We start from the raw sequence: 11,204 nt of genomic DNA on the forward strand, positions 1-11,204 counted from the left end.
GCGGCCTGGGGCTGGGGCTGGGCCCCCCCTCAGAGGCCGGGAGGGAGGCGGGCGGCGGGCACGAGCGGCGCCTTTAAGCCCTGCCCCCACCACTCGCCGCTCTCCAGTGTTGGCGGCACAAAGCTTCCCGCGAACGTGACGTCACCGCCCGCGCCTCCCTCTCCCGCCCGGAGCCCGCTCCCGAGCCCGCGCCCGCGCGCGGCCGCCCGCCCCACCTCCCCCCCTCCCCGCCGCCCCTTCCCCACGTGACCCCGCGCCGCGCCGCGCCGCCGATTGGACGACCCGGCGGCGTAGTAGAAGCGACGCGCCGGCGGCGCGGGGCGCTATTGGCCGGGCGGCGACGGGTGGGAGGTGGTGCGGCGCCCCGCCCCCCCTTCCCCCGCCCCTCACCCCCCCTCCCGGCCCGGGTGTGCGCGAGGCGGCGGCGCGTGGCAGCGGCGGCGACTCCCGCTGGCGGGCTGCGAGGGGCGAGCGCGGGCGGCGGCGACCCCGACCCCGGCCCGGGCCGGCCCCGCCATGACCGACTTCAAGCTGGGGATCGTGCGGCTCGGCCGGGTGGCCGGCAAGGTGAGCGCGGCCGCGGCCTGAGGGCGCCGGGGGGGGCGCGGCCGGGCGCTGCGGGCCGGGCTCGGCCGCGCCGGGCGGAGCTGGGGGGGGGGGGGCGGCGGGGTTCGGGGCCTTGCCGGGAGCGGTGCTGACGGGCCGCGCTGCCGCCGTGGCCGGCGCGGGAGGCGGGGGGGGGGGGCGGGAGGCGCGGGCAGTCCGGCCGGTGCCGCCGGGGGGGGGGGGGAGGGCCGGGCCGGGCTGGGGCGGGCGGCCGCGCTGACGGGGTCCGGCGGCGGTGCGTTTCAGACCAAGTACACGCTGATCGACGAGCAGGACATCCCGCTGGTGGAGAGCTACTCCTTCGAGGTGAGGGGCCGCGCCCCCTGCCCCCTTCTCCCCCGCCGGTGCGCCCCTCCACCCCACCCCCCAACCTCCCCGGGCCCGCTTCCCCCCGTCCCCCCGGTGCCGCCTCTCGCTGCCCCCCGTCCCGCCTGTGCTGCCCGCCCTCTGCCGCTGCTCCGCGCGTATTTTGCACGTTTCTTTACCGGCGATACCCAGTCCCCTTCGCTGTACCCCAGCAACTGGCCGTCGCCCCCCGTCTCCCCCCCCCCCCCCCGCCGCCGTCCGCGGGCGCCGGGGCCGCTTTGCCATCGCCTCTGGGGCCAGCGGACCCCGCGGGGGCTTCGCCGGGGGCCGGTTTGCAGGGTTCCCCGCGGGGGGGGCAGGTACTGGCGATCTGTTGCTGAAGGGGGTTTTGGTTGGGTGGGTTTTTTTGGTTTGTTTTTTTTTTCTTTTTGCTTTCTGTGCGACACGCTTAAATAGAACCGCTTATGGAAGCGCTTTGCCCCCTGACTTTCCTGCTTTGGTGGAGGGGGGGAGCTTGAAATTATCGAAATGCCAGTGTGAATGCTTTCCAGCAGGAAAAGTTCTGCTTTTTCGTTTTAGACGAGTGTTACTTTAAAACAAACTAATTTATTATGCAGTTTTTTGTTTTCAGCTTTCTATTTGTATACCTTTTGAGAACCAACAATTTGTCTTCCCTTATTTGGTTTGGGAAACTTCAAAAATTTTCACTCTGCACTGTCTTAGATGAGAAAAACTTCTTTATTGTAACTTATTATGGGACCAGGAAAAATGTTTTCTCTTAACATCCACTGAAAGAGGGTATTACTACCATGGTTTTGCAAGGGAGAGAGTCCTTGATTACAAAATCTAAAACTAAGGCTTTTTTGGAGGAGGGACTGTCTTTTGCTTGGTGCCTGTAGCGCAGCGGGTACTTCGGAGCTGCTCTTAGGAGTTTTAAGTGCTGTGGCAATACTGCTACCAGAAAACACCGTGTTTGCCCATTCCTCCTCTGTGGTAGCTCACTGTAAGTGTGTGCTGTCACTGAGCGTGGTAGTACACTGCGAGTATCCTAAATTTGTCTCGTCCTTAGTACAGTTTGCGAGCATTAGCTCCAGCACAAAGTTACAGAGTGGAGAAAAGAGGGCAGGACCACTCCTTTCACTAGCAACCCCTAATTAGATTGGTGTAAAGCAACATTGAGAACAAAGCCTTGGTGGCTTGCTGATGGCTGTACAGAAAATCTGTGCCAGAGTGGAGAATGGATCCTGGCCCTACGGGCTCACAACTGGATTGTTGCTGTTCTTTGTCCAAGCGGGACTCCTGCTGTGCACAGCCTCCTTTCTTCCCTTTTCCATCTTCGTAAATGACGATAGCAGAGCTGGTTGGCTCCCCTTGGAGGCTTGAAACAACTCAAATTCCATTAAGGTCAAGTGACCTCTAGGAGACAAGTGTTAAGTGTTGGGCCCTTCCTGTATCCCAGTGGAACATGTGCTCTGCTACTCGGTGTTGGATGTTCTCACAGCCTTTCCCTTTCTCTCTAGGCTCGGATGGAGGTAGATGCTGATGGAAATGGTGCTAAAATATTTGCTTACGCTTTTGACAAAAATCGTGGAAGGGGATCCGGCCGTCTGCTGCATGAGCTGCTTTGGTAGGTATCGTAAGGAGAGCTAAAACTTTAAGGGTTCACTTAAAGGTGGAGTTTGCTGCCAGCAGCTTGTGTGCTGTTTATTGCTCTGCTTGTAGTATTTTAAGTCTTCTCAGGCGGCTTGCAGCTACCCTCGGTTGGAAACCCAGCACAGGGGATGCCCATATATCTTACTACGGTTTGGTTTTGCACTGAGCCTTCAAACTGCTGAGTCCCTGTAAAAAAGTTATTCCCAGGGAAAACAGTGATAGGTGAGGAATATTCTAGTAGAGACTGTTTAAATCTGAGAAATGCTACTAAAACTTCATTCAGTTCAGGGGTGGGGGAACTAGGAACTAGCTCCATTTAATAGGTGAAGACTAACCTTTTGAGGTTTGGGGGCGGGGGGGTTTGTCCTGTGATAATCAGGTACGTCTTATGGGCACCAGTGAGAACTGGCAGAGCACTGGAGAGAGATAGAACCTCTCATAACTTAAAACTTTGGGGTTTTTTTGTTTGGCCTTCTGGAAAGCTGCCTGAAGTGATGCTGGTGATGCTTCATATCAGCTGCTACGTCTTATTTTCCATATTCTAAGAATCATTGCTTGATATCCTTTGTAGCTGCCAGTTTAGATTCAGAGGCCAACTTACTTGCTTGTGAGAAATTAGTTCATCTGGTGAACTAATACATTGCTCTCTCTAGATATGTTCATGGGTTTGTAGAAAAGACGGGGTATGCTGAAGAGAACTGTTATTTCTTTTAAAAGCCTTTTTCGAGAAATTAAGCATGTTTTCTGTTCAGTTCCATAAACTATACTTATAGTGCCCAAGATATAGCTCTGCTTTCTTTATTGTTCCACGTTACTTCTTATTCCCCAAACTTAGTCCCTGTACAAGAGGAGGGAGACAGGAAGAATATCAGAGACTATTATTATTATTATTTACAATCTGCTCATTAAATATGGATTTTAATCTGGATCTGTTAATGTTTAATCTTGTTGCACATAAAACTTTGAAAATTATTACAAAGTTGGCTACAGTATGTGGGGGAAATCACTGTGAGCTACTGCTAACTGTGAACCTCATACAGTAATAATTGTCGCCTGTAAGTAGCACTAAACAGCACCTTAAAATTATTCCAGCTGACTGTTGAAGGCTGTGTAGATGATGACAGTCCAGCTGTTTGCTTATTACACAGCCCAGTCCTCACCTCTTCTGGTTCATTTTACTTAAATTAGGAAATAATTCTAACGTATTCAGTTACGTAATTCAAATTGTGTCACTCTAGCATGCACTGGTGTTAAAAATTCTGAGATTGTGTGTGTAATAGGGATTTTTGAAAGTCACAAAGGCAGGGCGTAAACTGTCAGGCAAGCAGAGCTGCAGTTCTGAAATTGCAAAGTCAAATTCTTCGACTAGAAAATTTCAGCTGTTTCTGTAAATTCAGTTTGATCCCTTTGAGGGTGTAAATTTTGCTGTGATCTTTAATTACAAGCTAACACAATGCGGGTTAGTATACCTTTGTGACTGAGTTTCCTAATATCTTTAGAAAGTCTCTTGGCTACAGGTGCTATGTAGTTACTGCTCCTCCTAAACAGAATAGTCACATTGTTCAGTTTTACTTACCTGCACTGGGGACTGCTTTGAAAACAAAACAGAAATGTATTTTAGTGGCAGGTCCTGAAGGTTTTGGAGCCTTTGAAAGACAGGAGATGGGCAGTAGCAGTCATTACTCTTTCCAGTGCCAGCCTTATTTCTTGGGTGAATTAAAAGCAAAGAACTTGAATTACTGCAGGTGCAGGAGTGTAACTTAACTGTTCTCCCTCAAACATACTCCAAAAAATCAGCGCACTCCGAAAAAACTAACCTGACTGTGTGCTTCTGGTTTAGGATGAAGTGAGTAGGCATGTGTTGGATACTGTTTCCAGTAAAGCAGATTTTAAAATTTTTTAATTTTTTTTTTTTTTTAAATTTTGTTAAGCAGGTATCATTGTTCATGTAGTACAGCCCTCAAAATAGGAAGCTGGTAGCTACCAAAGCTGTGGCAATGACAGGGACCTTCTCCCGCTGTTCTCCCAAAGCCCTCTTTCTGACCTCTGCAGAGAGTGAACTGTGGTACTAAACGGGAACCAAGATCTGAAAAATACCCACATCTGCTGCAAATATTCTTTCTGGAAAAACTTCATGCAGCCTCTCTTGTGCTTGCTGTGTTTTCAGGATGGACTCTTAGCTCCTCCAAAGCAGGATTTGAATGTCTCTGGCTAGGGACCTGCAGAATAAGTCTGTTGTCTTCTCGCCCTGTTCCCTGTATAGAAATCCCAGCTTGCTGTATTTTGGCTGGGTGTAGTGATGTTCCCTGGGGAATAGCAGCATCAGGAGATTAGTCATAAGTCACTAACTGCGTGTTCAAAAAGACATCTAAGACCCAATTTCCTTTTTTTTTTTTTTTTTTTTTTTAGAGCACTTATACTGCCTATAATCTACTCAGTTATGGCTCCTGTTGACTTGAATTGCTGTTGTCTCTGCTTGGTGCTTCTTATTACGGGCCTTGCTTCTCAAGTTAGCTGCTGAAATAAAAAAAGAACAGTATCCAGTTAATTCTCTGAAAAGTTTTAGTTTCAGAGTTTTGCCTGGCATCTTGCATGAGCTCAGGTGTGGTGGTGGGGGTAGAAGCTATAGCTCTGCAGGAGAGTTGGCTGCATTAGCAAGGCTGTTTCTTCCATGAAACCTGTCCTTCACTGCACATTTCTGATTCATTTCTGGAGAAGGTCTATGCTGCACACTTTTGAAGCGTAGGTCTAGGAAGAGGAGTAGTGCGTGCTTGTGCATTCAAAGGTTGCTTGATTGTGTATGGAGAAAAGGGACCATCCTGAATTTGCCAATACTAATTCTGGCATCTCAGTCGAGTGGTACTGTTAACGCTTTCACTGGTCATTAGCCAGCCCCAATTTCCATGCATACTTTAAGACCTTTGTCACTTGAGGTAATAGAAAAACTGACAGCAATCTAGACGAATGTGGGTTTTTACAAAGTGAGGAAGACAGGTTCACTGTGCTAGTAAATTTTACCAATATTTGCTTATGGGGGTTGTGGGTGCAGAGCTAGACTTCGTAGGAGGAGGGGTAGGCATGTGCTACTCTGCTGTGACTTCCTGGTGTCATGAACAATCTCTTGTAATGCTCTCTCTTCCCCAACTCCAACCTTTCTTAAACTCTCATTATCTAATCCATTTAAAAAATATTTCTTAACTTGGTTTTAGATTCCCCTCCTCCCTTTCCCCTCCTGCACAGTTTGCTCTTGCTCTGAACTTCTGTCTCCTCCTCCCAGATTCCTCGTTCATATCTATCCCATCTCTCTTGTTGGCGCTTTGTCCTAGTCTCAGTCTAAGAACCTTAACTCCTTCCCTGTCTCTGTGTCTGTCTGTGATGTTCACCTTCATCCTTTTGTGTCTGTATACCTCCTGGGGTCCTACTTGTAGCCCTCATGGTTCCTGATTTCCTTTGCCAGACCCTCCGGTAGCCTTCAACAACTCAAAAGTAGCTTTTCCTCCTTTAGGGCCCCTTTCAGCAGACTCCTTTCCATAGTTTGTTTGCTTTTGTGTGTGTGTTTTTTGTTGTTTTTTTTCTTCCTTCACCCAAAGAAGGATTTTATTCTTTTTACCTTCAAAGGGGAGAGCTTCTCCCTGTTCTGTGGAGGCCCAAATGACTCCCTAGCTCTGTTCTCGTGCAGGGCTGCCGGTACAGGAAGAATTGCTTTGCCTACGAACTAGAGCATGGGCTGTGTGTGAGTGCTGCGTGTAGTGTCTCCAAGGGAATTTTACTCATTAAATTCTAGGAAGTTTTGGGGCATATGTGAATTGCAAGTGTTTTCCTTTCCCCCAAGGTATATAATGTAACTGTATCTGGATGGATTTTGACAAAACAAAAGACTACATTTTTCATTGTCAGTCACATCTAAATAAATTTCCCTGTTTTGCTGGAAAATGCTAGAGCTTTTTAAGGGGGGGGGGGGGAATTGGGAATTTTTTAACTTGGGCAAATCGTATCTCTTCAGAATTGGATGAGCCATTTAAAGTGAAATATTCAGTAAACGCTGAGCAGGAAGCAGCATGCAAACTAGACTTGGGTAGAGTTGTAAGTAGCTGTTGGAACGGTCTCCTAGAAGGATATGCTGGGTAACCCTCAGACAGCACTGTCAGTTTTACATTGTCCTTGGTTGCTGCCAGTATGTTCTCTCCATGCTGTGAAATTAATCACAGTGTAGCGAATGTACCAAGACAATTTCTGTCCAAGCCTTACTTTTCAGGTGAGAAGGGGATTCCTGCAAGAAGTGGTATGGAAACTTGTCCAGGCATAAGGGTGCTTGACAGCGAACTTGATACTTCTTGAAACAGAGAAAGGAGAGATAAAAGGAAGGTGGAATGGGAACTTAAAACTGTTAGAAGGCAACAGGGAAGAATTGCAACAGGACTTAATGTGCAGCCATCCTTGCTAATAGTCCTCCTTTGGTTTTGAGCAACTTTCAGATGTCTCCTGGTCAATTGTGGAGTCATTGCAGACTTTGTGTTACACACAATTAGAGTCTAAAAAGCATTTGCATACTTGGTGAAACCTCTGTCCTGTTGCTTGTTAAGAGACGTTTCTTCATACCTAACAAACTCTGTGACTTCACACCTGCGCCAAACTTGCATAAATGTGCTGGATAGAATTTCCCATTAAAAAAATAAAGCAGTATTGGCACCTTTCAAGTCTGCTCTGTGGAACACAATAATTATGTAGATGCTCTTGCAGTAACTGCACTAGTAGTCTCTGGAACTTTCTTTGCAGTATGCTTACAATTATAATATACCATGGTTGTCTTTTGATTCAACTCTTTTATAATGAAAATAACATCCTAAACAAGTCTCTTTGTTCTTGGAGTTGATATATCTGCAGTAGCCACTGTAGTCTGTTGGCAACCCAAGTTTTACTGCGACTGTTCCAGTGACACCAGACAGCAGGCTAGAATGCAGTGTTTCTTCTGGAATTAGTGTGATTCTTTGCTTTTCAGCTATGGAGTCTTGTTCACCACTGACCTACAAGCTGTTTTTGTCTCCTCCAGGGAGAGACACCGGGGAGGGATTGCTCCTGGATTTCAGGTGGTACATCTGAATTCAGTGACAGTGGACAACCGCCTAGACAATCTGCGCCTAGTTCCTTGGGGGTGGAAACCCAAAGCTGAAGAAATCTCTAGTAAACAAAGGTACATCAATATTTGGCAGGGGGTTGCCATCAAAAAAAATAGAGAATATCGTAAATTGTTGTCTCCTTCCTTTAGTGATTTTCTTCTTGGCAGAGCCTTTTTTTATTTGACCTTGGGCTACTGACACATCACTATGAGTCTTAGCTTCCTCACCTGGGGAAGAGAGTTAATGCTCACTGCACATGGTAGCTGTGAAGGGGCCATCTAGCCCCATGGTATTCTTATGTAGCGGTCCTGCTGTGCCAGATGTTGTCACCGCAGTGAAATGGGAAGCCTGCATTCCCTTCCACTTGAGTGATGGCATCTGGACACGCTGAATTAAGTCTGCAGATTTTACTGGCTGGTGGCTCTCGTCCTCAGGCACCAAAATTTTAACACAATCTGTAGAAGTCAGCAGCTGCAAAATGCTTACACTTGTAATCGTGTATTTGGGTTGAAACCAAATGAGTTCCTGGGATCAGCTTCCATTGCCTTTTCACTAGTAGGTTGTGGGAGCTTCCTACATGCCATGTTGCACTAATGCTACTCAAAGCACATCAAACTCTTAATGCTAGGATGGATTTGGTTAGTCTATGATGTAATGAAGGCATGTTCATTTTTGGTGGGAGACCTGTAGACTTAACATCACACTGGACGCTTCTCTTGAAACACTTGAAGCACCCGTAAGATAGGGATGTTCAGAGCTTATTAAACTGATTTTGAGAAGATGTAGTGAGTGGCAATGATGCTACAATGATGCTTCCAATGATTTTGGGACTTCAAGAACAAGAAACAAACTTCAAGCCATTTATACAGAAATAATTTTGCTTGATATAAGTGTTTCGTGATAGATACTTTCTTACGTTTTTTTCATTTAGGCTAAAATAATGCTAAAAATATCTAATAGATGAGTATGTGTAGTCTGAGGCTTAACAGGCTAAATACGATGTTAACCCTACTTACTTTATTAATTAATTTGGAATCAGTTTCCCTGTATGCTTATTATGAATTTATGGACCAAATTTGTACCTGTTTTTTACAGGGAACAAAGTCTGTATTGGCTGGCAATCCAACAGCTTCCTACAGATCCTATAGAAGAGCAGTTTCCTGTACTGAATGTAACACGATATTACAACGCTAATGGGGATGTTGTGGAGGAGGAAGAGAACTCATGCACATATTATGAATGTCACTACCCCCCATGCACAATGATTGAAAAACAGGTGTGTTCAAAAGAGTTGAAAGTAAGCATGTAATGACTCAGGCTACCGTGTGTGTCCAGGGATTTGTTTCTTAAAATGTGAAGTTTTACGTGTGCCATTCAGTTGCTAAAAGATTGCTTTTAAAAAGAATTATGGAATTCTTTTTAACTCGGGTTTTCTTTGGCATGAATCTTCAGACACTATGATAATTTTCTGTTTGAGAGAATGTAATTTTGGATTGGAACAGTAAATGACCTAGTGGTTTACTGGGAGGAGTGTGATTTCTGCAGAGTGTACGAAAAGACAGGTGGACACATTCCTCTTGGGACCCAGAGCTGGAATGAGCAAGCAGCTGTATAAGACAAGAGAAAGATTGTAAGAGGTTTTGGGCAGTAGTGAAATCAAAAAAATAACATGCTTAACCTTTCATGAGAAGAGGGTGAATGTGAGTGGCCTTTATTCAGGGGAGAACTGGGAGGAAAGCTAGTTCTAGTCCTTCACTGTAGGTAGATGAAACAAAGCAATATATATAGTGAGAGAATGGCAGAGAATTAGATGTCCAAGTGCTATGCCTCTTTGTCAGGCAGATGTCCTTATCTATGAATAAGAAAGGCTTTTCTTGTGATAACAAATGCCAAGTAGGCTAAAATCTTTGTGTTTCACTTTTTTCTTTGGGAAAGGGAACGTTTGCAAAAATGGTCTTAAATGCCCTGTATTTGAAAAAGGGTGAGCTTTGCCTTTTATTTGGGTCTGCATACGAAAGCTTCCTGGATAACTGTAGGTTTGGCAATGGCTGAGCTTGTGCAGCCCTCCTAATCATTTCTGAATTTAAGATGTTTGTAGTTGAAAACAGAACTTAAGTGGACAAAACAGTAGCACTGTGAGAACAAATGTGAAGCACTCGAATATTTTGTCTCTTAAGCCCATTCTGCAAGACCAACTGCGAAATCAAATGAATGCAATCGCTTCAAAAGTCTTTAGCCCCTCTGACACTCATGGTGGGATGGTCATGTTTGTGATGGATGCAAAAGACCTACTCGTAAAGCTACTTGGGAAATGATGTAGGGGTGCTCCTTGGTACTGAACAGGCTCACTAATGCTGTCTTGTGTTCTTCCTAGTTACGTGAATTCAATATTTGTGGCCGATGCCAGGTAGCAAGGTACTGTGGGTCACAATGCCAGCAAAAAGACTGGCCTGCTCATAAGAAACACTGTCGGGAGAAGAAACGGACCTTCCAGCAAGAGCTCGGACCAGAACGATGACTGGGTGGCACAGGCCTCTTAGCAGCAGGATTCCTTCTCAAAGGCATTGGACTCTTGCTTTTGCACAGTAATGACAGACTGCTTATTGAAGCCAGAGGCACTGAAGAAGAAAAACCCTGTGATGCTTGAGCAGAATGGCTGACTGAACTAAGCCAGCTCTGACTGGTGCTGTGGAAAGGGATTGGGTCTACCCTTCCAGTATTATATTCTCAAGCAAAAAGACTACTGTGGAGGCTCCAGGCAGGAAGCTTCTCGTTATTTATATGTTAATACGTTTGTAAACTCATGTACAGTTTTTGTTAGAAATTCTTGATAGGACTCATTAACTGTAATGTTCAGATGAGAACATGTTGTTGGCCTAAAAGTTAAAAAAAAAAAAAAAAAAAAAAAAAAAAAAAAAAAAAAGAGTCATGTAGCAAAAGCTTTTCCTCCCATGTGGCTAGAAGTATCTGTGGCAGTGCCAAGGCCGGAAGGCAGGCTCCGACATCAGCAGGTACTCTGGAGAACTCTGCATGGAGGTTATATTTTAAAAAAAAAAAAAAAAAAAGGGGGGTGTGTGTGCAAACAAAGTAAAGGTTGGAATGAATTGTTGTCTACTACTCTCTAGCTTTCTCCCGTTCCCTTCCAGCTGCTTTCAGAGCACAGTCACACTTGGATGTTGGAAATACCTACTCAGTAGGAACCAATGCACCAGAAACTGGAGCGGGGTGTAGGGGACCATCTGGGATCTGTGCATACAGGCAAGCTATAGCATGTCACTGCCTTCAGAGAAGGGCTGCTGGAGATAGTGCTTTAAGCAACCAGTATTTTAGAAGGCTGAATTAGTCTTCTTGTTATGAAACCTTTGTATATAAAGTAGTTGTAGGGAAGCTCAGGTAGTCAGCTGTGTGTGGATGTGGTTGCCCTCGTGGCTTCCCCCCGTAAGCATAGCAAATACTATAGTGATGTGCAGATATATTTAAATGATCTAATATTTGGTAATTTGAGTTATTTATTCATTTTTT

General features: G+C 46.1%; 1 protein-coding gene across 2 annotated transcripts; it reads left to right on the top strand.

Moving 5' to 3' along the window:
• The first annotated feature begins 408 nt into the window (after positions 1 to 408).
• ZMYND19 (zinc finger MYND-type containing 19) lies at positions 409 to 10,785 on the top strand. Of its 2 annotated transcripts, XM_030000164.2 has the most exons (6): positions 409 to 567; positions 853 to 912; positions 2,433 to 2,539; positions 7,616 to 7,756; positions 8,778 to 8,958; positions 10,057 to 10,785. In XM_030000164.2, exons 1-6 carry the CDS (start codon positions 517 to 519, stop codon positions 10,198 to 10,200), a joined length of 684 nt encoding a protein of 227 aa, XP_029856024.1. In that variant the 5' UTR covers positions 409 to 516; the 3' UTR covers positions 10,201 to 10,785. The 2 variants fall into 2 exon arrangements, with proteins under 2 accessions (XP_029856024.1, XP_029856025.1); XM_030000165.2 differs by lacking the exon at positions 853 to 912 and having other exon boundaries at positions 411 to 567.
• The last annotated feature ends 419 nt before the right edge of the window (positions 10,786 to 11,204 follow it).

Source organism: Aquila chrysaetos, chromosome 24, assembly GCF_900496995.4.
Source record: "Aquila chrysaetos chrysaetos chromosome 24, bAquChr1.4, whole genome shotgun sequence".
Taxonomy (NCBI): domain Eukaryota; kingdom Metazoa; phylum Chordata; class Aves; order Accipitriformes; family Accipitridae; genus Aquila; species Aquila chrysaetos.

Excerpts from the sequence above, each read along its gene's own strand:
- ZMYND19 (XM_030000164.2), top strand. The coding sequence starts at position 517 with ATGACCGACTTCAAGCTGGGGATCGTGCGGCTCGGCCGGGTGGCCGGC. Across the intron at positions 913-2,432 it reads TGGAGAGCTACTCCTTCGAG|GCTCGGATGGAGGTAGATGC; the intron begins GTGAGGGGCCGC and ends CTTTCTCTCTAG. Across the intron at positions 7,757-8,777 it reads GAAATCTCTAGTAAACAAAG|GGAACAAAGTCTGTATTGGC; the intron begins GTACATCAATAT and ends TGTTTTTTACAG.